The 26,911-nt window shown below is 46.2% G+C and overlaps 1 protein-coding gene across 1 annotated transcript in view; it reads right to left on the bottom strand.

Annotated features, from left to right (window-relative positions):
• IGDCC4 (immunoglobulin superfamily DCC subclass member 4) overlaps positions 1 to 26,911 on the bottom strand; it is a 118,869-nt gene that overhangs the window by 59,473 nt on the left and 32,485 nt on the right. The window contains exons 2-3 of the mRNA XM_084816455.1: positions 6,840 to 7,172; positions 2,642 to 2,783 (exon numbers count right to left, since the gene is read on the bottom strand). Of these exons, the coding sequence (XP_084672581.1) occupies positions 2,642 to 2,783; positions 6,840 to 7,172 (475 nt within the window). The remainder of the gene's footprint in view (positions 1 to 2,641; positions 2,784 to 6,839; positions 7,173 to 26,911) is intronic.

Consider the following 26,911-nt stretch of genomic DNA (forward strand, 5'->3'; position numbering starts at 1 on the left):
CTTTTCCAGTCTTGTGGCCACTGTTGAGTGTTCCAGATTTGTTGGCATATTGAATGCAGCACTTTAAGCATCATCTTTTAGGATTTTAAATAGCTCGGCTGGAATACTGTCATCTCCGCTAGCTTTGTTGTTACTAATGCTTCCTAAGGCCCACTTGACTTCACTCTCTAGGATGTCCGGCTCAAGTTCAGTGACCGCACTATCATGGCTATCAGGGACATTCAGATCTTTCCTGTATAGTTCTTCTGTGTATTCTTGCCACCTCTTCTTAATCTCATCTGCTTCTGTTAGGTCCCTGCCTTCTTTGTCCTTTATCATGCCCGTCTTTGCACAAAACGTTCCCTTGAGATCTCCAATTTTCTTGAAGAGATCTCTAGTCTTTCCCATTCTGTTGTTTGTAGCCCTGTATGTATGCATGTAGCCCAGCACAGGCTCTCAGGGCTTTTGCACATACATACATACATACATACATATATATTTGTCACTTGACCTCTCAGCACTTTTGGGGATTCACAGATAACTGTGTGAACTGACAACTTCTGTGTCTGAAGTCACCCAACAGTTCTATATGCAGTAGCCCCAGTAACACATGCAAGTCTTCACTGGAGGCTGCAATAATTAAAAGAATCATCAAATGAATATGCATGAGCAAATTGCCCCTGAAGTCAGTGGCCAGATACCCCAGGGAATCCCACAAACAGCCGGCCTGTAACAGGCATACAGCCTCTGAATGTGGAGTTTCCATTTCTAGTCATCACTACCTATCTACCTTTAAAACCATATGCCAGGGGCAACACACTGCCCAAATAATTTGCAGGTAATATGAAGAAATTTTACTTTCATTTGCCCTGAACACATTGTCAAGGCTGTCAGTTTGCTGCAATTCCATGGCCTTAGAATTCAGCTTCCTGAGAATTTCTGCTTTCACACAGACACACAGCAGGTTTCTAGTCCTTATTGCTTGAAAGTGTGTGGGCAGCACTTGCTGAATTCTCAGAAGTCAGAAGGGTTGCAGAATAAAAATTTCAGCACTCAGAAGACAAGAATTGCAATACAAATTATACAAACCAAGATAAATGGTGCACATTTGCTGAATTTATACAGTTCACATAATTTGGCTTCTTCCCCTGGTTGCACAGCCCTGCCTACTCCCAACGTCATTAGATGGCCTGGACAGGGGTTCTAGCACCTTTAAAAGACAAGAGTCAGAATTCTTCCCTATTCACCCTCCCAGAATAGTCAGCAATTTTATAAACCTTGTTTTGCCTCCCACTCAGTGCCTCAATACCTCCCAAAATAGAGCAGATGAGTCCTGCAAAAACACAGCCACAAAGACACAAACTACAGCAAACCTTCCTACAACTTTAACAGTCCAATCCTATACATAAATAAGTCCCATTGAGTTCAATGGGGCTTACTTCCAGGTAAGTGGATACAGATTGCAGTCTAATTCAGAAACAAGATTGGCAGACAAGGATTATGTCTGGCTTGTTATACAGAAATAATTTCCAAGCCACCCGACCTGAAAGCAGTAACTGAGCAGCTAATGTTGCAACATCCAGTATGCTGTTGCATTAAAATGCGAGTGTTCCTACCTGAAGCATGTTTCAACTGCCCTCTAGGCTCCCATAAATTTCCCAGTCAGCCTCTTCAACTGGCAATTGGCCTGTCCTTTGGAAACCCAATTCAATAGCCAGATTGTTCTTCAGGCTGACACAAACAGTGCTGACCTGGAAGCCCCCTTATCCCAGGGATGGAAAGCATCCCACCTCCTTGTCTGAGCCAGTGGCCACTGTAGCTATGCCCACAGGTCACTGTCCTGGCTCTAACTGTCCCATAAGAACTTCTTGCACTTTTGTCTTGGAGAAAAAGGGCAACGTTCAACATCTGAGCTTCCAGCTGTCCCCAGACCTCAAATGAGAGGAGCATGTATGTCGCACACAGAAGGTTCTGAAGATCAACGGTCCGATGATATACAACAGCGTCACTGAACCTGACAGGCCTTCTCCGGGGAAGATTCAAATCTAGAGTTCCCAGATCTGTAGTCATTTATTTTATTTTATATGCTACTTTCATTCTTTTCTAAAAAAAAATATCCCAAAGTGGTTTACAAAATAAATTCATGATAAAACAAAATAAAACCAATCATCAGAACAACAAAACAGTGATCAAACGATATCTCATTAAAATAACTAGGGGTAGTTGACAACACTAGCCGTCAGGGTAACGCCTGGGCAAACAGATCTTTTAGGTCAGCAGCAGAAATTAATACCAGGAGCTCGCCTGACCTCAATGGGGCCATAATTCCACATGGTGGGTACCACAAGTGAGAAGCCCCCCTCCATACCATGTCCAAATGAGCTTCAGTAGGCCAGCAGTAAGCAGAGCCTCCCCCTCAGGACACAGAGACCAGGGCGGCCTATACAGGAGAAGGCAGTCTCTCAGGTAATCAGATAGCCTAGTCCTGAGAAGTTCAGGGCCTTATAAACCAGCAGTAGCACCTTGAACATGGCTCGGTAGCTAAAAAGTAAACAACAAAGAAACTAATAAATCCACCTATAGCCTTACAATTGAAAGTCCCCTCTGTCCATCAGTAAGTCGCACACTTGGCATCCACATTCGATTCCCGAGCACAACTTACCTGGACCCGGAAGGCACAGCCACACCATCCTTCTCCCAGATGATCACTGGAGGAGGAAGTCCTTCAATCCGACACTCAAAGTGGGCCATGCCATTTTCTACCACGGTTTGGGACTCTGGATGCTGAAAAAATTGAGACAAAGCTGGAGGTGGGAGGTGAACAGTGGTGGTTGAAGGGAGGCGTCAGGGAGGGGGTGGAACAGAGAGAAACAAGAGAAAATTTAGTTCCTTACCATTTCTGTCTTGGAGAAATTGCTTTGTTAATTTTGTAAAAGCTCATGGGAACACTTGGGAGGGTATAAGAAAACAACAATGTTGAACATGCTATTTACTTGCCACAGAGGGCCAATACTCTAATAACATAAGAAGAGCCCTGAAACTAAGGGTCCATCTACTCCAGTATTCTGTTCACACAGTGGCCAACCGGCTGTTGACTTTTTTAGTTTAAACTGAGCACATGGGGAAGGGGAGCAAAACACACCACCTCTACCCATCTTAGCCCACTGTGCTGATGCTTTCAGCTGTCTTGCCACACACCCCACCACCCCAGCCCAGTTCTCTTCTGGTATCAGAGCTGGGCTGGGAGAAAACAACTGAAAACATCTGAGGGAGGTGAGCTAGAGGGGTTAGTTTTGCTCCCTTTCCCACCACAGTTGGTTTAACATAAAAAGTAGACCCAGGTCCACTTTACAGCCAAATTGGTAAGTGCATGTTAATTAAACACGAACACATCTGGTTTGGCCCTAAAAGTAAGCCTAACTAGTGTCAGGCAGTTATGTGAAGTAGAAATGATCTATGATCTTTAATTGAGACTTGTAAATAAGCCCATAAGTTACAAGCCTGAAAATCTTTTTACTAGCCTGCTAAGAGTCTAGTAGCCTGTGTCCACCACCACCCCGCCCCCCGTCCTTCTCCACAGCCAGCACAGAAATGCAGGATACTAGCTTAGCCTCTTAACAGGCTATTAAAAAAGAAAAGCCTTCTACTGAATAGGTTGTTTAGAGGAGGGACAGAGCTGAAGGACAGGTTTCCCTTCCTCTGCAACCAGCAAGGAAACAAAACAAGACTGGTGGAGGACTGGCTCACTGCCTCTGGTACTGGAGGTAGCACATAGCCATCAGGACTAATAGCCATTGATCGAGTTCTCCTCCAGGAACTTGTCCAATCCCCTTTTAAAGCCATCCAAATTGGTGGCCATCACTACATCCTGTGGTAGAGAATTCCATAGTTTAACTATGTACTCTGTGAAGAAGCCCTTCCTTTTATCTGTCCTGGATCTCCCACCAATCAATCAATTTTGTGTTTTAAAATAGTGGAGAGAGTGTTGAGCTTAGAACAAGGAGATGGGGGTGCAAATCTTGGGTTGGGTAGTTGACCAGTCAAGTATTGGTCAGGGATGTTCAAAGCATTTATTTCATTAGAATAGCAAAAAGGATACCTTAGGGAACAATCCTATGGCTACTAGTCAGCGGCTAGATGGCCATAGGATATGTTGGTTTCTGGGAAACAACCTCAGAGCCCGCGCTCTGAGGTCGGTTCCCTGAGAACCAACCTTCCCTCCCTCCCGCGCTGCCTTGGAGGCAGTGCAGAACAGCCCTGCGCTCTGCAGTCAGAAGAGGAGCGCGGAGTGGCGAAAATGGGGCGTTCCGGGGGGGGGGGGCGTTCCAGGGCGGGGACGGCGGAATTGCCAACACGACACATCCAACATGTCGTCTGGCCACCACTTCCCTCGCTCCGACTTCCTGTGGCTAGACAGCCGCAATCAGCTGTCTAACTGCAAATGCAGGGCAGCTGAAGAACGGAGGGGACAATCCCCTCCGTACTTCTCCTGACCTGCATTGGATAGGCGAGTTCGGAGGAGGCCGCCTATCCCCGTAGGATTGCACCCTGAAACACTTTTTGTGCAGTTCTTTGCTTGTGGCCTGGATTATATTGGTTGATCTACTTTGGGGAGCTGTTAACCGGATGATGATGCTGTCTGTGAGCTAGGGGGTTTGGTCTAGATATCCTCTTGGTGCGTCTCTATGGGTCTTGATATTTTCTCTCACATACCCATGCAAACACACGCACACATATAGGAACGTGTATAGGAAGCTGCCTTATATTGAGTCAGAACATCGGTCCATCTTGCCCCAGTCTGCCTACACTGACTGGCAGGCAGGATTATTCCCAGCCTTACCTGGAGATGCTGGGGACTGTACTGGGGACCTTTTGCCTGCAAATCAGGTGCTGTGCCTCTAGCTACAGCCCTTCTCCATAAGTATACACCTTTGCAGGCACTCATGGTACATCACCCAATATCGGTCAGCCCTCCCCACTCCCCCGGCATGAAGAATGATCCCTTCTGTGTGTAAACAAGTTCTTTGAGCAAACACGGCACCATATCCCACTTGCCATGAGATGGGTTTCCCTCAGATCCTTCCTCTGCTCACCCACGTTGAATGCTAAATCGAGAACTCACAAAGAACTCACAACCAAAACAACCCAGCAGCTGGCTTCCGTTCACCCTAAGGGGCATGTTTTCCCCTTTCATTCAGAAGTAGCTGAACTGCACCAGGAGCAAAAGCTCATCAGGAAGACTTTCTGCACAAGGCAGGTCACTTTTATGAGCCACAGAATAATAATGATTTGTTCCACCTTTACAGTGGGTTCAAAGCACTTTACAGACATTATCTTTTTGTAGTCCTAACCACAACCCTGCCAGATAGGTCAGCCTTACTGTCTCCATATTGCAGCCAGGAAGGTTGAGGATGAGAAAGAGAGAGAGAGAGAAAGAGAAAGAGAGAGAGAGAGAGAGAGAGAGAGAGAGAGAGAGAGATGCTTGCCTAAGGCCACCTAACAAGTTCATGATGAAGGTGAGATTCAAATCAGAGATTCCTTGAGCCATAGCTCAGTCTCTTAGCCACTACACTACAGCAGCCTTTTGGGTGTGGGGTTTTTGTTTTTACTGACAACTACTTAGGCAAATAATGCCCATAATCTGCCTACTAAGTGCTATTGCAGAGAGAATGTATACAGCGGGAGGGGTGTATATTGCAGGGATCCCAAGTTGGTGAATGCAATGCATCTCTGCGTTCTGAAGACAGATAAATTGCAATTTGCACACACATGCGCGCACACACAGGAGTGCGGGGAGAGAGATAGTGGGCAGGTATTGCCTCCATTGTAATGTTATCCTCAGATATAATGCTGTGTTCCACTCACCCACCAGGGGTGCCAATAATCTCTATGAGAGAAAGTAAACACTAAAAGAGTCTAGGGTGAAGGTAAGCTCAGCCTCCTTTCAACCATGTCCCAGATTTGCAACAGTTTTGCTCTGTTAACACAGAACGCAATGAGAGCCACCAATCACTGAGCTGCATGGCTCTGCCCCTCCATCCCACCAATCTCCATTTCTTAGTGTGACGGCATCCTGAGAACTGGCTATGGAGACAGACAAAGGATGGATAAGTGGCGGAACTGCAATAAATGTTGTGATGTATCCCAAGTCCCTCAAAGGAGTGCTCCTGTTCTGGGCTCTAGAAAGCCTGGTATAGAGGCCTTTTGGTGCTGTTTGGGGCTCGTTGTGGAGGGTGGGGGGTTCAAGAGAAGAAGAAGGGAAATGGACAGTTTATTTCCTTTCCTGCCCTCCTGAAACCTCCCCATGCTTGCTGGGCTGTAGACAAGGGGCTACAGGGCCCCTGTTTTGTTTCCAAATTGATGGGCACTCTAATACCTAAGTTCAGCATTAGAAGGAATAACAACAATGACAGTGACTGAGAAAGAGAGACGGTCCTACGGAATCTTAGTGTGGGCCATGTGTACCTTTCAGTTGGGAACAGGCTGCCAGAATCCTGCAGCCTCCTTAAATTATATAAAATATGTACATTTGTCTCTGTATCTTTGAACTCCAGAATTTATTCTGTTCCTAACAGTTATGGGGATGAGAAAAGACCCATGTGGGGAACTAAAGCCCTGTCTTCGAGGCCCTGGAAATCCTATTCTGCTTCTGCCCTGAAAGGTGGCCTAGAAACATTTTAAATAAAATAAAATAATAATACCCAGGCCCCCACTGCCATCTCCAGATTATCAGATTGCCCACATGTTCCCATTTACATTTGCAGCATGAAGGGCTAAAATTTGCTTCTTCGCCATCTTTCCAAAAAGAGGGACAAGCTTTTAAAGGCTTCTGCATTAAATGCAAGGGAACAAATACTCACTCGACACACGAAGCACAACTGTTTGTCCAGCAACGGAGCCAAAGGCGCCATGAGAGATGCAGGAGTAATTTCCCTCCACACTTGTCCTGCCTGGATAGCTGCCCTCCTCTGAAAGCAGCTGGGTTGATGATATGAACAAAGATCCATTGGGGTGGATACGAAGGTTTCCCTCTTTTGCTAGTGGAAGCCCGTTTTTCTTCCAGGTGATGTTGAGGGCCTGCTCAACAGGAGCCAGACTGCAGCCCAACTCCAGAGTTTGATTTGGCTCCAGTGTCACTTGGCCGGGGCCGGGGCCACAGCTCAGCTCCAAAGAGTGCCCTCGAGATGGTTCCACTGCAGCAAAAAACACATTGTCAGGCCTACTTGAAAAGCAGGTACATTCTTGCATCTGTTCCCCACCCCCTGACTTACTGGCCACATTTTGATATTATGTTAAGTCAGGAATCCTGACTTAATAACCCATGATGGGAAAGAGCTGCGTGCTTGTGCATGCAGTTCATTTGTTTCTCCCTTCACATGAGCAGGTAAACAAACCAGGAAAGGATAACTTGTTCGCATTGCCTCCAAACCCAAAATTACTGTTTAGTGCCCCCAACGAAGCCAAGATTGGAAGCCAGTTTTAAACTAAGGTTTAAAGACAGCTTGTGAATCCTGGCTTGTTTAGGCACACTTAACCATAACCCCAGGTTTGGATGTTAAACTATTCCTTCCTATTTGTTTTGTCCTATTTGTTTACGCATTTGTGCGAAGGGGGGAGCGAAATGGGAGTGAACAGGCTACATGTAACAGTACACTGTTTGTTCACATCGTGGTTTATTAGGCCAGGATTCCTGGTTTAATGTGATGTCCAAGCACAACCATTACAACTGGACTTGACAGGGCTCTGATGTTCTGAACAGGAGAAAAAGTCCCTCCCACCCCTTCAACCCCCCCCCCCCACTTTGTTATTGGCAGCTTTACTTTACACCAAAGTTCCCAAAACATACATGTTGCGGGCAATTAAGGCAAGCTGTCACAGGACTAGCTGAGGTGATCTCAGACCAAAGCACTTTGAAAGACAGCTTAGCTCCTCCCCACTGAAAGCTTTGCAAGATCTGTTTGCTTGATAAATAAATTTATCAATAAATGGTGAGTTCTCCCAATGGAGGGATGTAAATAGTGGGGTCCCACAAGGATCTGTATTAGGGCCAATGTTTTTCAATTTCTTCATAAATCATCTGGAGTTAGGAGTGAGCAGTGAAGTGGCCAAGTTTGCCAATGATGCCAAATTGTTTAGGGTGGTCAAAACAAAAAGGAATTGTGAGGAGCTCCGAAAGGATCTCTCCAAACTGGGAGAATCGGCATAAAATTGGCAAATGTGGTTCAGAGTAAGCAAGTGCAAAGTGATGCATGTTGGGGCAAAAAATCCCAACCTGATGGGATCTGAGCTAGCAGTGACCAACCAAGAAAGAAATCTGGGGGTTGTGGAAGACAGCTCAATGAAAATGTCAACCCAGTGTGCAACCGCTGTAAAAAAGGCAAACTCCATGTTAGGCATAATTAGGAAGGGAATTGAGAGTAAAACTGCCAATATCATACTGCCTTTATACAAATCTATCGTGCGACCACACTTGGAACTGTGTACAGTTCTGGTCACCACACCTAGAAAAAAGATACAGTAGAGTTGGAAAAAGTGCAGAGGAGGGCAGCTAAAATGATCAAGGGAATGGAACCCTATGGGGGAAGGTTCCAACAGCTGCGATTGTTTAGCTTGGAAAAACGGTAAGGGGAGACATGATAGAGGTGTACAAAGTTATGCATGGTGTGGAGAATGTGGATTGGGAGACATTTTTCTCCCCCTCTCATAATATTAGGACCCGTTGGGGAGAGAGGTAGAAGGAGAAGCTGCTTTACCTGGGCTGCCTTCAGGTGTATTTTTGCCTTGCCCTGCCTATCTACAGACTGTATATCTGGCTCCTTTCTTAGCAAGAAGATCAAGGCCAGTGAGGGATGCCAAAGAGTCTATCGGACTTGGATATACCACTGGGGTGATTATCCGGTCTTGGCCCGACACTGTTAATTGTGCTTTTAGTTTGCAATAGTTTGTATTGCTTTTATCCCCTCTCTTAGCAAAGGGTATTCCTTTTTAACTTCAATTTTTATTTTTTATTTTTCTAACCTGTTCTTAAGTTTTCTGTCGCTCTTCTCCTTATCCTCCTTTTCTTTTAATGCATATTGAAGTAAATTCAGTGACCAGGTTACCATGGTACTAACCAGGGCCCAGAAAGGCCAGCAGAGATCTAAAGAACCTCTCCCCACATCTGCACAGAGGCTGATTTTGGGATACTGTCTTCCAGTAGAATCTGAGGGAATATCTAATGAGGATAACCCAACTAAGGACAAATTTACCCCTGCCACGGCAGACACATGGAATCATATTTACATGGTGAAGCTAACAGGGATTTCCAGTTGGAGGAGTTTGTAGACACACAAGTCAGGATATGATGGGCAATTATTCCCCTGACCCATTTTATGAGGAAATTCTTACTTGCTGTCCCCTGAACATGGTATATTCCAGGGGTTCTGAACAGCAGGATAAGCTGATGGATAAATGCATAGAAAAGGAAAATCAAGTAGTCCTTGCTGAAGTGTACAAATTCCTTAGGGACCAATGTTTCCTTACAGCTGAAGTTAATAGGAACAATTTTAAGAGTATGGACATATTAAAGAAAGAGTTCTCTGGTCTTAAGGCCAGCATGCAAATCATAGTGGGCCAAAGTGAGACTGGGATATTGACAACAGCTCCTGTTCCTGCTCCAGCACCACTCAGTCAAGAAACTGATAACATTTCTGATTTGAGAGAGCTGCAGGTGGACATTTCTCTCATTGATAAACAGCATCTTAGGGACTATGTGAGTAATGTTTTGCTGGACTGGGAAAGACAGGGCATGCCATGGCCAGATATGGTAGAAGTGGAGGAAACTCAGGATACCATTACTGAAATTTCCCACCTTACTTTTTCTGACCCTGATCTAATTATATTAGATGAGTGGCAAGAGGACTCAGTAATGGAAGCTGGTATGCCAGATAACATCATGGGACAGAATGGAATAGAAGGCGAGCATGGGGGATTGGGGGAGAAGCTGAAACAGGTGGACAATGAATCAGGTTTAATTAGGGCATCCCAGATAAAGGATTCCCTGGGTAAATCTGATTTCTGTATCTCCATATACAATTGGCCACTGGAACAGATGGATGGCTCATGGAAAAAAGGCACAGAGTTGCTATCAGGGTGACTATCCGTAGTTGGGACATTATGGGAGGACAAAGGGGGGCTGACTTGCTCATGTTTGTACCCCTTGGGGTATAGGAAAACAAGAGGTATAACTGAATTGACCTTCACCTGTTTGGAGTGTTGCCAAGGTTTTTGGAATTTATTCTCCCTTTTTAAGAGTAACATAGTGTCCTTTAAGTGAGGTAAGCACACAGTAGCACAGAGAGCTAAATTCACCTATTCATACCAAGAAGTGGTTCAACAAAGGTAGGTCATTAGTTACTTCCCAAACTGGCACAATAGGGTCCATTCCCCCAGTGAGACTCGGCATAATTGGAGGAACTCCAAGGAAGCTATGCCTATGTATGTGACTTACCCAAATAACATTCCCATCCCATGGCATAGACAAGGGAGTGGTTCTGAGTGTTGGGGAGGCCCATCTCCCTCATTTACTACTCATAATACTATAATTTCCCCTAGGAATTATGTTCGGGGCACTCATACCAACTATAACTGGGACAGAAATATATATGAGCTAAACAAGAGTTCAAACAATTCTTCAAACTTGGGAGATGGGCATTGGCTTAGGAAAAACATGGGGAAATCCCGATTTACTCTCCCCAAAGCCCAGCACTGCTCTCAGGAACATCCCTGACTAGTGGGGTTGGATTCATATTCTCCCCTTTCTATTTTGTCATGGAATATAGTTGGGTGGCAGAACAAGTTAGGAGATCAAGAGTTTAGCAAATTACTTTTGCTTTATGACTTTCTTTGTTTCCAAGAAACTTGGTTATTGGAAACTTCAACCCTTTTGCTGCAGGGGTTCCCTTCCTTTCTGCTTCCTGCAACAAAAACTCCATCAGAAAGGAACAGCCAGGGCACTTTACACTTGTCTCAGTGAAGTTTGATGTTGAGGCTGAGGTAATTTATCAGTCTAAAAGTAATTTTATTTTATCAGTATTGATAAAAGGTAAGTGGAGGTGTTAGCTGGGCACCTGAATTTGCCTTGATGTATATTTTCCACCTGATAAACCCGCTCTGAGCTCAAAGATTTTATGGGCAGAATTAGTAAAGGTACTGAACCTCTGTGAAGTACAGTTTCCCTGAAGCAAGTATAGTGGTTTGTGGTGATTTTAATTCTCGTGTTGGTTCAGTACCCAACGAAAATGGCAACACTTTCAGTCTGGACTGTAGTGATTTCTTTCCATATGATCGCTTTTCACATGATATAATAATTAGTGAAGGTCGGAAATTAGTTGAACTTATGTCCTGCTTCCAGTTGATATGCCTTCATGGCAGTTTGCAGGATAAGTGTAATGGATATTTTACATTTCTTAATAGTAGGTCTGCTAGTGTTATTGATTACATCTTTTGCTCACCAAATGCATTGTCCTATAAGGTGAGCTATAACATTATAGACCGAACAGAAAGTGATTATTTACCTATACGTTGGTCCATCTTTATACAAGCTCCCCAATTGCACCCCCCTCCCATGGACACAACAGAGGGAACAATTATAGGTGGGAAACATTTAAGATGGTCTTCTTCTGTTAGCCAGTCTGTTCAGGATCATTTGAATAGTCCTTGTCTTTTGGGAGTACACTAAAACATTGTTGAAGGACACGTTGATCCTATAGACAGCAGCCTGATTATAGCCAATGCCTTAAAGCCACTCCTAACAAGAACAGTCCCTCAACCTGGATTGGTCTCTCGTAAAGTTGGGTGGTATGACACAGAATGCAGACAAGCTAAAAAGAACCTGTCTCAGTTAACTAGGAGGGTAAGGAAGCTGAAGCTTGAAAGAGATTTGGAAACATTGGCTTCCTGGCACTTAGCTCACACGAACCTTCTTAGAAAGAAAAAAAATGACATCTCTGATGGTTCAGTGGAAGGATTTGGGTCTTGCAGCCATGGAAAGGAATAAGAGCAAGTTTTGGGACCGGATTACTATAATAGATAAGGGAGCACATCCCGTATCAGAGGCATGTATTTCAGCTAATACTTAACATACTTATTTTAGAAACATTTTTGGAAATGATAGACTACTGGCAGCAATGGTTCAACTTCCTTCCAGGTCTTGGCAGCATACCCAGAATGGCCCCCAGTCACAGAACAAGAAGTAGGCAAACTTATCCATGCCTCAGCAGCGTGCAAAGCACCTGGGGAGGATATGATCCTGCTGGAGGTTTTTAAGAGTAATCCTGAATGGTCGGCACCTCTGTTAGCAAAATTATTCTCTCATATTCATACCACGGAAATCTTCCTGGAAGGATGGAAGTTGAGCATAATAGTTCCAATTTACAAGAAAGGAGATAAATCTAAACCTCAGAACTACCAGCCAATCAGTTTACTGGATGTCAGTTCCAAGATCGATAGCCGTTTCCTCCTCCAGAAGTTGTCAGACTGGGAAGATGAAAATAACATTTTACACCAGGAACAAGCTGGGTTTAGGAAAGGCCATAGCACTGGGACCAGATCTTTGTTTTGCACTATTTAATTTATAAATGTACAACTGGTTCTTCCAAAAGGCTCTTCACTGCTTTGATTCAATCAACAGGAGACAATTGTGGGATAAGCTTACAGAGACCAATATTGGTAAGAGACTGCGATTCCTAATTTGGGAATTTTATACAAACACAACTATGAGGGTAAGGGTTAGCACAGATGGGAGGTTGTCAGAAGAAATCTGCACAACCAAAGGAGTCAAACAAGGTTGCTTGCTGGCACCGCATTTGTTCTATCTTTATATTAATAACCTTGTAAATGTGTTAAATTGCCCAGAGCACTTCCCTCCCACAATAGGTGACCGTAAAGCTGCAATATTAATCTATGCAGATAACTTGGCACTACTCTCCATGAACAAAATTGGGCTGAGGAGAAGTCTTAACAAACTTTATGATTTCTGCCAAATGGAACAGCTCACATTTAATTATGCTAAATCCAAGGTGTTGGTCTTTGGCAAACGTTCCCCCAGGTACAACTGGAAGCTAGATGGAAATAAGGTAGAGCAGGTTTCCTGCTTCAAATACCTGGGTGTATATTTTGATGAGATAAGTTCTTGGAAGATTCAGCTCCAGAACATTAAAATAACAGCACAGAAGACAACTCAAGCGATTTTTCTACTCCAGGGGAGGCAGGTTGGTGGCTCCAGCACTGAAAGTGTTTCTTGGAAAAGTGGTTGCTCAAATCCAATATGGGATTGAGATTTGGGGGGGTCAGGCATAACAATTTGAAGGAGTTGGAGGCTTGTCAAAACAAGTTTTTGAGATACTTACTGGTAGAACCCCCAGGGACCCCAGCTGCCTTCCTCAGGGCAGAGACAGGCGTGGTATCAGTAGGAGCCCGGGCTCAGAAGGCAGCCCTTCTATATGTACCTCCCAACCATGGGAGTACATATAGAACCAAGTAAAACACTTTACTTGGTCTGGAGATTGCGGGGGGGGGGGGGGCAGCCCAGGTTGCAACCCCATTACCATGAAGGAAAAAACTGCAGCTAAGATCACACTTGAGGATTTTTATGGAAAGGTATTTCCCTGTATCTATGTACCGATTGTCCAGATCTTGTGAGATTTGATGGAGCCAATCTGAAATGATGTTAGAGCAGAACAAGCAACGTTCTGAACATGGAATTGCTGTCCAGGCCAGGCCCTTCTCGAGAACAGAGGGAGTGGCCTTGTGCAGTTAGACTAGGGCTTGTAGTTTGAGACAGAGCGATGTTCACTTCCCTATGTGGCATGCTCTCTCAAGAACTCCTAGCCTCAGAATTCTTTGTGCACAGAGAGGGACAACTGGAAGAAGGGTTTGGGAAACTAGTATGTGTGTGGGCGGGGGTCTATGTTACAATTTTGTATTGGGCCCCCCAAAATGATGCTTGGGCCCTGATCCTTATAGGGAAAGTATCACAGATAATAAAAAGTATAACAGATAATAAAAATAAGGGTATATATTCTATGTTAAGTGATCTGCTAAGCATGTGTCCCAAGACGTGGATTTGGATAACGCTCATTTCCACAGTACCCACTTGCAAGAGAGCCTCAGCATCTCCTGAAAGCATACTGCCATTCTCTGCAATTATCCCCAAGGGATGCTCTGTCAACAGAGGTGCTGGCAGAACCTGCATAGCCCCAGCAGACTCCTCCACGCTGGAAGCCTCAATGGCCGCGCACTTTACGACTCCACTCCAAATGGTTTTGACACCACTCCAATGGAAAATACTTCCTGGCTCCATAACACGTTTATCAGCATGGGCTATGAACCACATGGCTCTTTGCCTAATGCCTACTGCAGATTAATTTTATAGCAATTCAAGCACCCTATTAAACCTTCAACTACCTACTGCTGATAAGAAGGGCCACCATTGGGAAAGAAAAGAGAAAAAGGGGGAAGGAGAGAGAATACATTTCAAAGCATGCAATTAACTGCAACGATGTCCCTTGCACTTTAAAGAAGTGCAAGGGAGGCTGGAAAAAATGCATTATTGGTGAATAAAATGGCTAACTGCTTGGTTAATTTAAAGCGCCCTTTAAACTATCAGCCTTCCCCAACCTGGTGCCCACCAGATGTGGGAATGATGGAAGCTGCAATTCAACACATCGGGAGAGCACCAAGTTGGGGAAGGCTATATTAAAAGGTACAGACAGGGTCCAGATCTTTTATTGCAATTGGTCTCTAACGACCAAACCAGACGTGCACGTACTGATCGCTCACCCATTCAACTCCAAAGTGGGACTGGGGTGGGGTCTCCTTTTTAATTTAAACTGAGCACATGGGGAAGGGGAGCAAAACACACCACCTCTACCCATCTTAGCCCAATGTGCTGATGCTTTCAGCTGTCTTGCCACCCCCCCCCACCCCCCCAGCCCAGTTCTCTTTTGGTATTAGAGCTGGGCTGGGAGAAAACAACTGAAAACATCCGAGGATGGTAAGCTAAGGAGGTTAGCTTTGCTCCCTTTCCCACCATGCTTTGTTTAATGTAAAAAGTAGACCCAGGCCCAAATTACAGCTGAACTGGTGGGTGCACGTTAATTAAACATGCACACATCTGGCTTGGCCCTAAAACTAATCCTAACTTGTGTCAGGAAGTTATGTGAAGAAGAAATGATCACCCCCCCCCAATTACTAGCCTGCAAATCTTTTTACTAGCCTGCTAAGAGTCTAGTTGCCTGTGTGTGTGTGTGTGTGTGTCCCGTCCTTCTCCAAGGCCAGCATGGAAATGCAGGATACTAGCTTAGCCTCTTAGCAGTCTAGTAAAAAAAGAAAAGCCTTCTACTGAATAGGTTGTTTAGAGGAGAGACAAAGCTGAAGGACAAGTTTCCCTTCCTCTGCAGCCAGCAAGGAAACAAAACAGGACTGGCAGAGGAGTAATGGAAATATCTATTCCTCCTCCTCCAGCCTGCTCACTCCCCTGCATGGAATTCTATGCACTGGTCTGCATGGAATTCCTGGTCGCCTATGGTGACCAGGCAATTTGTTAAATACAAGGCTGACTTAATCTCTCTACCTTGCTCTTCTGCCAATGCCCCTTCTGGCTCTTTTTTGCTCCTCTAGAATCTTTGTCCTACATCCTCCATTCCTCAGTTGCACCCGGTCTCCCTTGCTGCTCCCAGTGGTTTACTTCCTGGCAACTCTCTGGTCCTTTCAGTTGGCGCATTGAACATATGAAGCTGCCTTATATAGAGTCAAACCAATGGGCCGGCTAACAAAGTACCATTTCTTCTGAAAGGCAGTGGCTCTCTAAGGTTTCAGTTGGCCTAGCAGAGCCTGTCTCCTTTATTTTGTTTTAAGCACCTGGTTATTAGGCCAAGGGTGGGTAAAGGTAGACTAGGATCTACTGGTACTGATTTGCAGTACATCAGCCACACTTTCTGACTCCCAACTGTTTCACAATAGCAACAACAAAAAGACTGCAAACCTATGCATACGTCCTTGCCTGTTTGTGACAAGTTGTAGAACTCTGAGCCTCAGTCTCCTGCAGCTGTAAAATGGGACTTCATGCTTAAGGGTGCCATCTTATGCATGCTTAGACAGAAAAAAGTCCTACAACTCCCATGCTGGCTGGGGAATGCTTGATGTTGTAGGGCGTTTTTCTGCCTAGACATGCATAGGATGGCACCCTTAAGCATGAAGTCCCATTTTACAGCTGCAGAAGACCAAGACGCTTACTGGGTGGTAAGCTAACACAACCTGCTGTTCCTCAAAATTGCAACTAAAAATAATTGCAAGTAGCCTTCAGCTCATTGTTTGTATTGACTGTAAATAAAATCTATCCTACCCTTCAAACCCCAGCACCCAGTAGTTTAGGGCATATTAAAAATAAAATACAATCCAAAAGTATCTCGGCTTCAGTGCTCTTCACCTGTAACATATATGTATTAATTGGTTGCCTTTGACCAGTTTTTTCTGCAGCTTTGTCTTACAATTCCTAATCTGTAAGTAAGCTGAGTGTTAATTTGTATTCCTCTATGCAGGTCACCCCAGTATATGGCTCATGGGATGCAACAGATGACTGGCTATACCCCCTGAGCCACCATTTTGCATTAGCTTCCTCCTCCACCCCCTCATTATTTTGCATTTGGTTCCAGTTGGTGGACTTCACAGATCTAGGAAAATCAAAGTAAATCCCACAAGCCTGAAGCCTGCTCATCCCTGTCTTATTAGGCCTTCTGGAATGAATAATAATCATAGTGAATGGTCTCTTGTGTGGAATAAAAGAGATCCGTGGGGCTGTGCATTTTTTGAGGTGTAGTGAACGTGGACGTGGCCAGTCATCAAAGGGACACAGCCCAAAATATGTTCTAGGCTTTGCCTTTTGCCATTAGAAAAGAGATAGCAGGGATTCACAGAGCTGATAACAGGAGCAAACATGACTTTGATCCTGGAAACACACAGTGGACAAACAAAAGGTTACTGCTCAGTGCAGAATAAAGGACTTCATCCTGAAATATGTCTACTCTGTGCTAAAAACTTTTTTTAAAAAAAAATAAGGCTGTGCTACAAGGATGTTTATTTTTGCATAAGTTATTCTGCATTTTGCACAATTTATTATGAATGAAAGGTGCTGCAAAACACCCTCCACCAGGCTGTGGATTGCTTATTCATCCATGCATCTTCACTTCTGACATTTCATCAGGTCCTGTCAACTCGCTTTCAAGTATATCTTCATTACAATGAGGGCTACATACTTGATTTAAAATGAAACCTGAGTTCTGCAGCCAACAACACATTCTGCTGCAAAATCACAGTCCTGGATTTACGTTGTTGCAAGGGGAATAAACAAGGATTTTTTTTTAAGAAAAGATTTCCAGAGCTGTGTTAAGTCTGTTGCAGCAAGAACAACAAAGAGGCTTGTATCGCCTTAAAGACAAATACATTTATTATGGCATAAACTTTTGCGAAGTGGATTGCAGTCTACAAAAAAAACTAAAAAAAACATATAGGCCTGATTCAAAGTGCTGGAACATTCAAAGCCCTTAACGGCTTGGGGCCAGGTTATCTGAAGGATCGCCTCCTCCCATATGTGCCTGCCCGGACCTTAAGATCATCGTCAGCGGCCCTCCTCCGTGAGCCCCTGCCAAAGAAGTGAGGTGGGTGGCTACTAGGAGGAGGGCTTTTTCTGCTGTGGCACCCCGGCTCTGGAATGAGCTCCCTAGTGAGGTTCGCCTGGCACCTACATTGTATTCCTTTCGGTGCCAGGTGAAGATCTTTTTATTTTCCCAGGCATTTTAGCATTGTAGCTTTCTAAACTTTTAGCTTTGCTGTTTTAAAAATTTGTATTAAACTCCTGCACTGCTGCTAGGTTTTATTGTGGTTGTATTGTTATATTGTAGTTTTAATGTTCTACATATTTTAAATTGTTTTATTGTGTGTTTGGTTTTAATTTTTGTGAACCGCCCAGAGAGCTTCGGCTATTGGGCGGTATAGAAATGAAATGAAATAAATAAATAAAGTAACCTGCTTTGAAGTGTCAAGCCCAGCTCTCAAGTGTCAAACATGATAAATAAATGATGTTCTGATTAACCATAATAGCTCAATAGAACCTCCACTTTCAGAGGCAGAATGCATTTGGATACCAGATGTTGGGGATAAATATCGGGAAAAGGCTGTTGCTTTCAGGCCATGCTTATGAGCTGCCCAGAGTAATGTGGTTGGCCACTATCCAAAGCAGAGCAGAATGCTGAATAATGAGCCCACCTTTGGTCCGATCCCACAAGGCAGTCCTTACATCCTTAACAGCATGGTCCTACAGAACCTCACTCGTGAGTGGGCCTTCCCGTGTTCAACAGGGCTTGCTCTAAAGTGCCGACTTCCTGAACCTGGTGCCCAGCAGATGTTTTCAACTACAACTCCCAGCATTCCTGACTGGCTGGGGCTGATGGGAGTTAAAGTCGCCAGACTGGGGAAGCCTGCCCTAGTATTTAAAACTGCAGCCTTAGCTATGGGAATGAACCTGATGTTTAGAAACCTGACAAATTTCCACCCCTCAAAACGCTTGCAAAACTCAGCACATTGCCCTGCCTTTAAACACGGCTAGTCGAAACAACAGACCAGCCAAGAATATCTACTCAGCAAAAGACCCCCTCAAAGGCTGGCAGTGTATGACTTCACAGAGTGCAGAGCAAGAACGGCTTGCTAATCTGTCACCCTTCCAAAGCTGACATCGCTTTTCAGTTCCTGGCAGCTGCAAAGGAGTTTTCCTGGAGCGCTTCTACTGTTGCTACTGTGCAGGCAGGTCCCGCTCCCTCCGGCTGGATTCTCGCCAGCCCCTGTCCTGCTTCTGGGCACATCTGGCTCTCTGGAACAGGCTTATGTGCACCTTGCAGAACTCTTGCTGCCAAATAAAACCTCCGCCTCTCTCAGGAGGAAAGCTTTGCAGAGAGCAGAAGGGAAACAGCCCTACGAGAGCACGGCTTTGTGTGTGCTGCTTGCCAAGATGGCACCACAGACGGGTGCTGGCGAATACAAACGGCCATTCAGGCAGGCAACGCTCGGCTCCAACGCTATAGCTCCATAGCAGAGCACAAGCTTGCAGGTTCAATCCCGGCCATTTCCACCTAAGACAATTTTGGGTAGCAAGGCTGGGAAAGAAAAACCTCTGCTGGAAGGCCTCGGAGAGCTACATCTTTAGCGAAATACTCTGACCAAATTTCAGACAGATCTGTTGAGCAATGGCCAAGATAAAGAAGTTAACTGTTTTCCCCTTCCTGTCATACCCCCGCTGGAGGAATCCTCCTCAGAGGAGGAGCTAGAGCTCCCAGAGATGGACAACATCGAGGAACAGCCCAGCTCAGGAGACCCAGGGGAGAGGGCCGTGGGTCCATCCCCACAACAGGAAGGGAACTCTGACCCCTCAGCCCCCGAGAGCACTGTCATCTCAAGAGGCAAGCCAGTAGGTCTCCTTTGAGAAGTGCTCAGTTGCAAAGGGGGGCTTCTCAAGAGTAAAGGCCTCCTCACAAGCAAGGCTCTCCTCACAAGTTGGATTGTCGCCAGAGGGCCTGTGATGAACTGCAGGTGAACTCTGGGTCGGCCTCTAGAACCCTGGCGATATCAGGTCTCAGTTGAAACTTGAGAGCTGCTGGAAACAGTCTCTTACGGTCAGCTCCACCTCTTGCACCATTGATTCTCTGACCGGGCTCTGTGACTGAATCTCCGTGCTGCTGACCCTTGGACTCCTGCTTGACTCTGCTTCTTGGATTGTGTTTTACTTCTCAACCGCGTTTGGATCTTGGCTGCACCTCAGACCTTTCTTTTGGAGCGCCCCTCTTGCTTGGTAATGCTGTACCTGTTTCCTGAATACTCCTGCCTTGAACTGGACTGATACCTCTGTGCTTGACCATTTGCCTGTTTATTGACCTCCGGGCCCATGTCAATGCGCTCCTCAAGGTCCACCACTGTTGAAGGGCCCGGTGTCACTTCCCTACAGATGCTGGAGGGCCCTGGGATAGCACTAGCATTAAGGGCTCCCACACAGTCTTCAGACTCTGTAATCTCAGGCTCTTCATCTGAAGAGTCATCCTGGCCTGGGTCTGGGTCAGGCCAGTGGACACTGGGGGCTCCACTGGCCTGACTGTATGAATTAGTCGAATCCCCTTTTGACAATGTCCAAGTCGGTGGCCACCCCTGCATCTTGTGGTAGCAAATTCCATAGTTTAACCATGCGTTGTGTAGCAGAAGTGCTTGTTTTCACCTGCCCTGAATCTCCCACCCATCAGCTCTATTGGATGACCCCCATTCCAGAATTTTTAAAGATGGAGAAAAAGTTCTCCATACCCACTTTCTCTACACCAGGCATAATTTTATACACCTTGAACATGTCTCCCCAAATTTGCCTTTTTTGAAGCTAAGTAGTTCCAAATCCCACATGAGGTTAGATTGGTGGGTATGCAAGCCAGAGCCTTTTCAGTGGTAGCACCTACACTTTGAAACTCCCTGCCGCAGGAGGCCCACTTGGCTTCCTCTTGCTTCTGATTGGCTGAGACTGTCTTTTTAAAAGTTGTGTTTAATGCTTCTTTATTTGGGTGCCCTGTCTGAGGTTGCTGCCTTATGATAAAAAAAAGGTAAAGGTGTCCCCAACCAGTCGTGTCCGACTCTAGGGTGCAGTGCTCATCTCCATTCTAAGCCGAAGAGCCAGCGCTGTCCGAAGACGCTTCCGTGGTCATGTGGCCGGCGTGACTGAACAGAACACCGAGGTGCACGGAACACTGTTACCTTTCCTGCTGAAGCGGTACCTATTTGTCTACTTGCAATTTCTTGCTTTTGAACTGCTAGGTTGGCAGAAGCTGGGACTGAAGATGGGAGCTCACTCCGTCACGCAGCACCCGGGTCTCGAACTGCTGTCCTGCCGACCTTCCGGTCTGCAGTTCAGCATCTTAACCACTAAGCCACCGCGGCCCCAAAGGAAAGGTTCCTCCTGTGCAAGCACCGGGTCATTACTGACCCCTGGAGGGACGCCGCTTGCACTGGCAGGCTGTAGTGGGGTGGTTTGCCATTGCCTTCCCCAGTCGTGACTACCTTTCCCCCAGCAAGCTGGGTCCTCATTTTACCGACCTTGGAAGGATGGAGGGCTGAGTCGACCTGAGCTGGCTACCCGAGACCCGGCTTCTGCTGGAATCGAACTCAGGTCGTGGGGAGAGTTTCGGTTGCAATACTGCCGCCTACCACTCTGTGCCACGCGAGGCTCTCTGCCTTATGATGGGTGTTAATAATTTTGGGGTCTCCTTGGGAAGTGAACAGGGGGGGCACACACCCACACCCTGCAGACTTCTACACCCCCAAGGACCTTGAAGAGTCTTTGGATGCAGACATGACAGTCCCAGGACCAGAGATCACTGGGCCAGTTGCCTGGGTTCCTGGCCAGCTCTCAGACACCACAGACACACACACACACAATCACCCTCAGGACTACAGGGACTACAGAAGACATGATGTGCCAGGCAGAAGCTTCAGGGCTGTTGGTGAAGTGCCCTGGTAGGTGCACGTCAGTCAACTTGGGAGAAGGAGGAAGCTCATGAAAGCAGCTGGTTGGCCACTGTGTGAACAGAATGCTGGACTAAATGGACCTTGGTCTGATCCAGCAGGACTCTTTGTATGTTCTTAAGCACTTGCCCAGATCACGGCCTGGCTGAGAAGCAGGGAGCGGTGGAGCCTTCAGTACCCTTGGAGCTCCAAGCTTGAGTCCAAAGCCTTCCTGAACTGGGGAAATGGACAAATAGTAGAAGTCTTGTCTTTCCTGTTCTAATAAAAAATTCTGTTGTGTATTTATTCAAGTTATAACAAGGGCTGGACAGATCAGTCTATTTCCACTTTGGACAATCACAGTAACACACCCATCAAAGTAATGGAACCAAGTCCACCACCTTAGAAGTCTTGCGGACTAAAAAAAAAAGACAATACATTTGCTTTCAAAACTTTCCCAAAATAGCACAGTTGTTCTGGATGACACCTCAATCCTTTCTTTTCAGTGTCATCAGTCCTGACCGACCTCCCCTAAAACTAGACAAGGGCATTTCCAACAGTAACTCTAAAGTGTGTTTTATTTCACAGCTCTTGAAGCCCAGAGCACTGAGGATCCTTGGGATGTTTTCCTCATGCTCGTACGATCTACCCAGAGGGTCTCTAGACTTCACGCAGAGGGATGTGGTCAAAATGAACCTAAACCTACCAGGGTTCAGCCTTCTCAGGTTTGCAGTGGGATTCATTTCAGGAGATCCCATCATGTTGATGGGAGTAATCTGTGCTTGGCCCAGTCACAAGGAAAGCTGAAGGCCCCATCTCAGGTGGTGAGTCTGGTGCCCAATTTAGGGCCTGCAATTTTTGTCCAGGGTCTACCTTGCTCTTGAGCCCCAACCTCACCAGCTGGTCTCTAGCCTACTGAACTGAGGCGAGAGGGGAGGAACGCCTGCAAGATGGTGTCAAAGAATGTGTATTGCATGAAGGTTTCCTACAGAAGTTGCTTCTAAGTTGACTCCATCTTGTTCAAGATGACTCTGCACTAGAGTGACCGCTGTAGGAAACTCTCATGGCCGAGGACCAAACACCCTCTAAGACTGAGGTCTCTAGTGGCAGTGACTCTGAGGAGTTAGAACCAGTCCCCAGACCTTCACAGATGGGGCCCTCCACCTTGGATCTCACACCCTATCCTCTTGATGCCCAGGAAGTGCTTCTGCTCTCTGACCCCAAGGAGTGGACCTTGGGCTCCTCCAGTGAGGAGGACACCCTGCCTCATTCCCCAGACCCTCGACACCCAGGAGAAGCCAGTGACTCCAAGAAAGGGCAGTAGCCCTTTAAGAAAATGAGATGCAGCCCTTGAGGAGGTGGACCTCCCAGAAGGCCTCTCCTGGCCTTGCTGTAAAGCCCTGCCAGTGGCTCTACGCCAGCGCTGGGGCAACTTGTCCATCCTCTAGCTGCACAACTGCTCTCTGTGGTCCTGAACTCTCTCCAAGCCCAGGGCGGGCACCTGTGGTGCTGGCCATGGTGCTAAAACTGCTCCTGCTCCAGGTGCCTGTGCTGTGTCCTGCCTCATCACCTGAGCTGTGGCCCAGAGTAGATGACGGAATCCCAGGTGGAGCGAGACAGAACCCAGCACACAAAGCACACGTCCTGGGCCATCTTGGAAGCACTTTCCCCCATGCGTCTCCTTTCCCCAAATAAGAGCAACACATCCTGAATATCTGGGATTTACAGAAAACACATCCAGGTTAGCAGATGTGACTCTCAAGCGCAGCTTTAGCCCCAGCATTGTTCCTTTCAGAATTAAGAACGCCGGACTCTTCTTGGAGCAACTGAAGAAGCCAGTCCTCAGGAGACATAAAGGATGTGGTATAATCTCAGCACCACTTCCTGCTATCAAATGGTCCAAAGAGAAAGAGACAAACTTAAAAGCAATAGTTTCTTCCAATATATTATACATCATACTGAATTATCAGCCGCCAGTATAAGAGGAAATAACCCACAATTCCATAAAAATAATCTCCTTGTTCCACTCCTCAAAGCATTTCACTTTCTTTGCACAATCTCTGGACAAAAGTCTATGGTGTTTTAAATCAAGGTCTGGCCTGGTGTTACACCGCAGCTTTGGGGTATAACTGCAAAGGTAGTATGGAGCGCAGCAGACAGATCAGACAAGGAATGGGGCTTCATTTAGCCTTGAGAAAAAAGATGACAGAGAATATAACTAGAGCTTTCACAAGAGAAATCTTAGTTGATTGATAATATGGTTGTTTAGCTGCAATCCTAAACACACCAGCTGTGGAGTAAGCCCCATTGAAGATAAGGAGTTACCTCTGAGTAAACAGGCATAGGATTGTGCTGTTGGTCAACTGATTGATTAAGGTTGCAAACCTATGCACACTTGCCTGGAAGTAAGCCCCGCTGAACTTAGTGGGGCTTACTTCTTAGGGCTTACTTCTCAGTCTCACTGTAAGACTGCAATCCTATGTACATTTACCTGGGAGTAGGGATGTACAAAAGTCACTTACCTTTTCACTCTGCACCTCCCCCCAAAATCCTAATCCGGCCGGCTCCACTCCTCGGAGATTCTGCGGAGCCGCCAGCCGGAGCCACCCACAGCCGGACATCTGGCCGCTGGGCGGCCTGCAGGGAAAAAAACAGCATATGCAAATGGCAGCGGCTACGGCGGCCGCCATTTGCGTTCCCTTTTTTTCGTTGTTTTAGCCTATGTAAATATTTACGTAAGCTATTACGGAGGGAAAAAAAGGAACACAAATAGCGCCCACTACGCTATTTGCGTTCCCCTTTTTGCTGTAATAGCTTACGTAAATATTTACGTAGGCTAAAACAGCAAAAAAAAGGGAACGCAATTGGCGGCCACCGTAGCTGCTGCCATTTGCGTATGCTGTTTTTTTTTTTTTAGCTTGCCGTGATAGACTACATAAATACTTACATAGTCTATCACGGCCTCCGCAGGGACGCATATGGCGTCCCTGCGTTAGCCGTAATAGGCTATGTAATTATTTATGCAGCCTATTGCAGCTATGATGAGGAAGTGAATGGTGGCCTCACAGCAAGTCAGCGCAGACGGCAGCAGGTAAGTGCTCCGTTTCGCGCAACTTTCATGGGGCGGGGGCTGCGTTCCGCCAGGGATTTCGGGGGGCCGAATGCACTGGCATTCAGCCTCACCGAGATCAATGGCGGAATTCGCTGACATCCCTACCTGGGAGTAAAGCTTGCTGAATACAATAGGACTTACATCAGAGTACACAAACATAGGATTGTGCTGTAAATTTGTATAAGGGTGTTGTCGTTTTAAACTGTTGTGAGCCACTCTGAGTGGTATATGGGCACTAGAAGGGCAGGATGTACACGTCTATTAAATAAATAAATAAGCAAGCAAGCAAGGCTAATAAAAATTGTGTGGACTAGTAACTTTGACAGATTGATTTCCAGGGCTGCCTATGTTAGTCATTTGTGACAAAAGAAAAAGAAAGCAAAATCTCTTCCAACCCACAAATGCTTCCTGCCTTGGTTACCTTGTGGAGATCCTTACTCACCACAGGGAACCAAATGAGCAGCTTATTCACAAGCCTGACTTAGGTCACTTTAGGTAAGGCTGTGCACATTCAGGGCACATTGACAGGAGCACAGACATCAGCACTGGGCCCAGTGAATTCAGCAGAGAGATACTGACAAGCAGCAGAATGCATCACATCCAGCAAGGCAGAGAGGCCTTTAATTATATGGCGACAGACCAGCGTGGCAATGTATTAATGTATGCTGATGGGCTACGATAATCAGACAGACCAAGCCTTGAGTGCCTGCAAATTATGTAAACGACTTTAAAGAGCAAAGATCCATCAAGCGAATGCAATGGCGCATGAATCCATTGTTAGCAAGCCCCATTTACTAAGGCGTTTTATGGCTTCAACTGATGGCCAGTATTCCCATGCAATTGTGGGGCTGCAAGGGGCCTTGGAAGGTCCTTTAGTCCAGCCTAACCCTGCACAATGCAACATGTTTAATCACACCAAAGGGCCATATAAATTCTCTCTCTCTCTCTCTGCACGCACAGCTCTCAAAGCTTGCCCAGTATCTGGCTTCCGAGGTATTTCAGCTTTCCTTACTACAGCATTTTAAATGCAGGTGGCCCTTGGGCACTATGCCTTGTGCCCCATCTGCTTATACAGATGGGAGGAACATGCGTGCTGGACCATTTAATCACTGCACCACTTAGGTAGAACAGAACAGAACAGAATAGAATCATAGGGTTGGAAGGGGCCTATAAGACCATCGAGTCCAACGCCCTGCTCAATGCAGGACTATGCTGCTAACCCTCCAACCAGAGCACTGCACAAGTCTCTGTGGTGCAACAGTTAAACATGCAACATGATGCATTGGAGAGTTAAGTGAGCTCCGATGTGGCTCCAACCTGAGCTGCAGTGTTTGCACAGAGGCCTCTGCTTGCGTCCACTTGCTCACTACAAGCTTCACTGCTATATGTAATGGGACTGGCAGGAACAGATGAGATTCTGAGCACAACATTTTGCCAAGGAGCTAAGCACCATCCTACTTCCCCTGGGCCCATCCTGACTTTTCCTATGGATGAGGAAGACAGCATGGGGGTCTTCCAACACAAACCTTACTCCCTCCACCCCACCCACCTGCATTGCCCCTGCAGTGCCCTTTGAACTCTTAGGTTAGAGATGCCAAGAAAGTGATAAATCAGATCCAGATTTACTTACAAGGAGTACTTTATTGAGTAACTTACAGCACACAGGCGTACCCAGTGATTGGATCAGACAGCTTCTCTGAACCCAGAGCCATGGGGTACAATGGGTTTTATACCATACATGTTAGCAATGAGGCAGCATAACAGCAACAAGCGCCTCCTAGTGTTCATTCCCAGTATAGACTAGCAGGGCTTAGTTCTCAGCACAGCCACCTGTAGCTTTAGGGTAAACAAACTTCACTTCCCAGGCACATCTTGATTAGATACTCTACTCATTAGTATGGAATGTGTTAGGCCGCGCTATCGGCCCTTTGACTCATCTTCACATGCTCAGAGGCTTACTAGCAAGGAAACTGCACCCATAATGAACTTAAGCAAGGCATTATGGATCTCTAGGCCCCTCTAACACTACAGATGACTTGGTTATGCTCCTGGGGCCAATACACCACCCCACCCAGATCTCTCTCATTCCCTGTTGTGGGGTGGAGGGGGCACCTAAACCATCTGTAATCCAGTTTGCTACAGAAATTTCGCCACCTCCTATGTGCCAGGGGTGAAGAATCTTTTTTCAGTCAAGGGCTGCATTTCCTTGGGGGCAAACTGTCGGGAGTCACATGCCAGCAGTGGGAGGGGGGCAGA

This window comes from Heloderma suspectum, chromosome 11, assembly GCF_057233095.1.
Source record: "Heloderma suspectum isolate Gila_16-S chromosome 11, 16-S_ref, whole genome shotgun sequence".
In the NCBI taxonomy this organism is placed as follows: Eukaryota; Metazoa; Chordata; class Lepidosauria; order Squamata; family Helodermatidae; genus Heloderma; species Heloderma suspectum.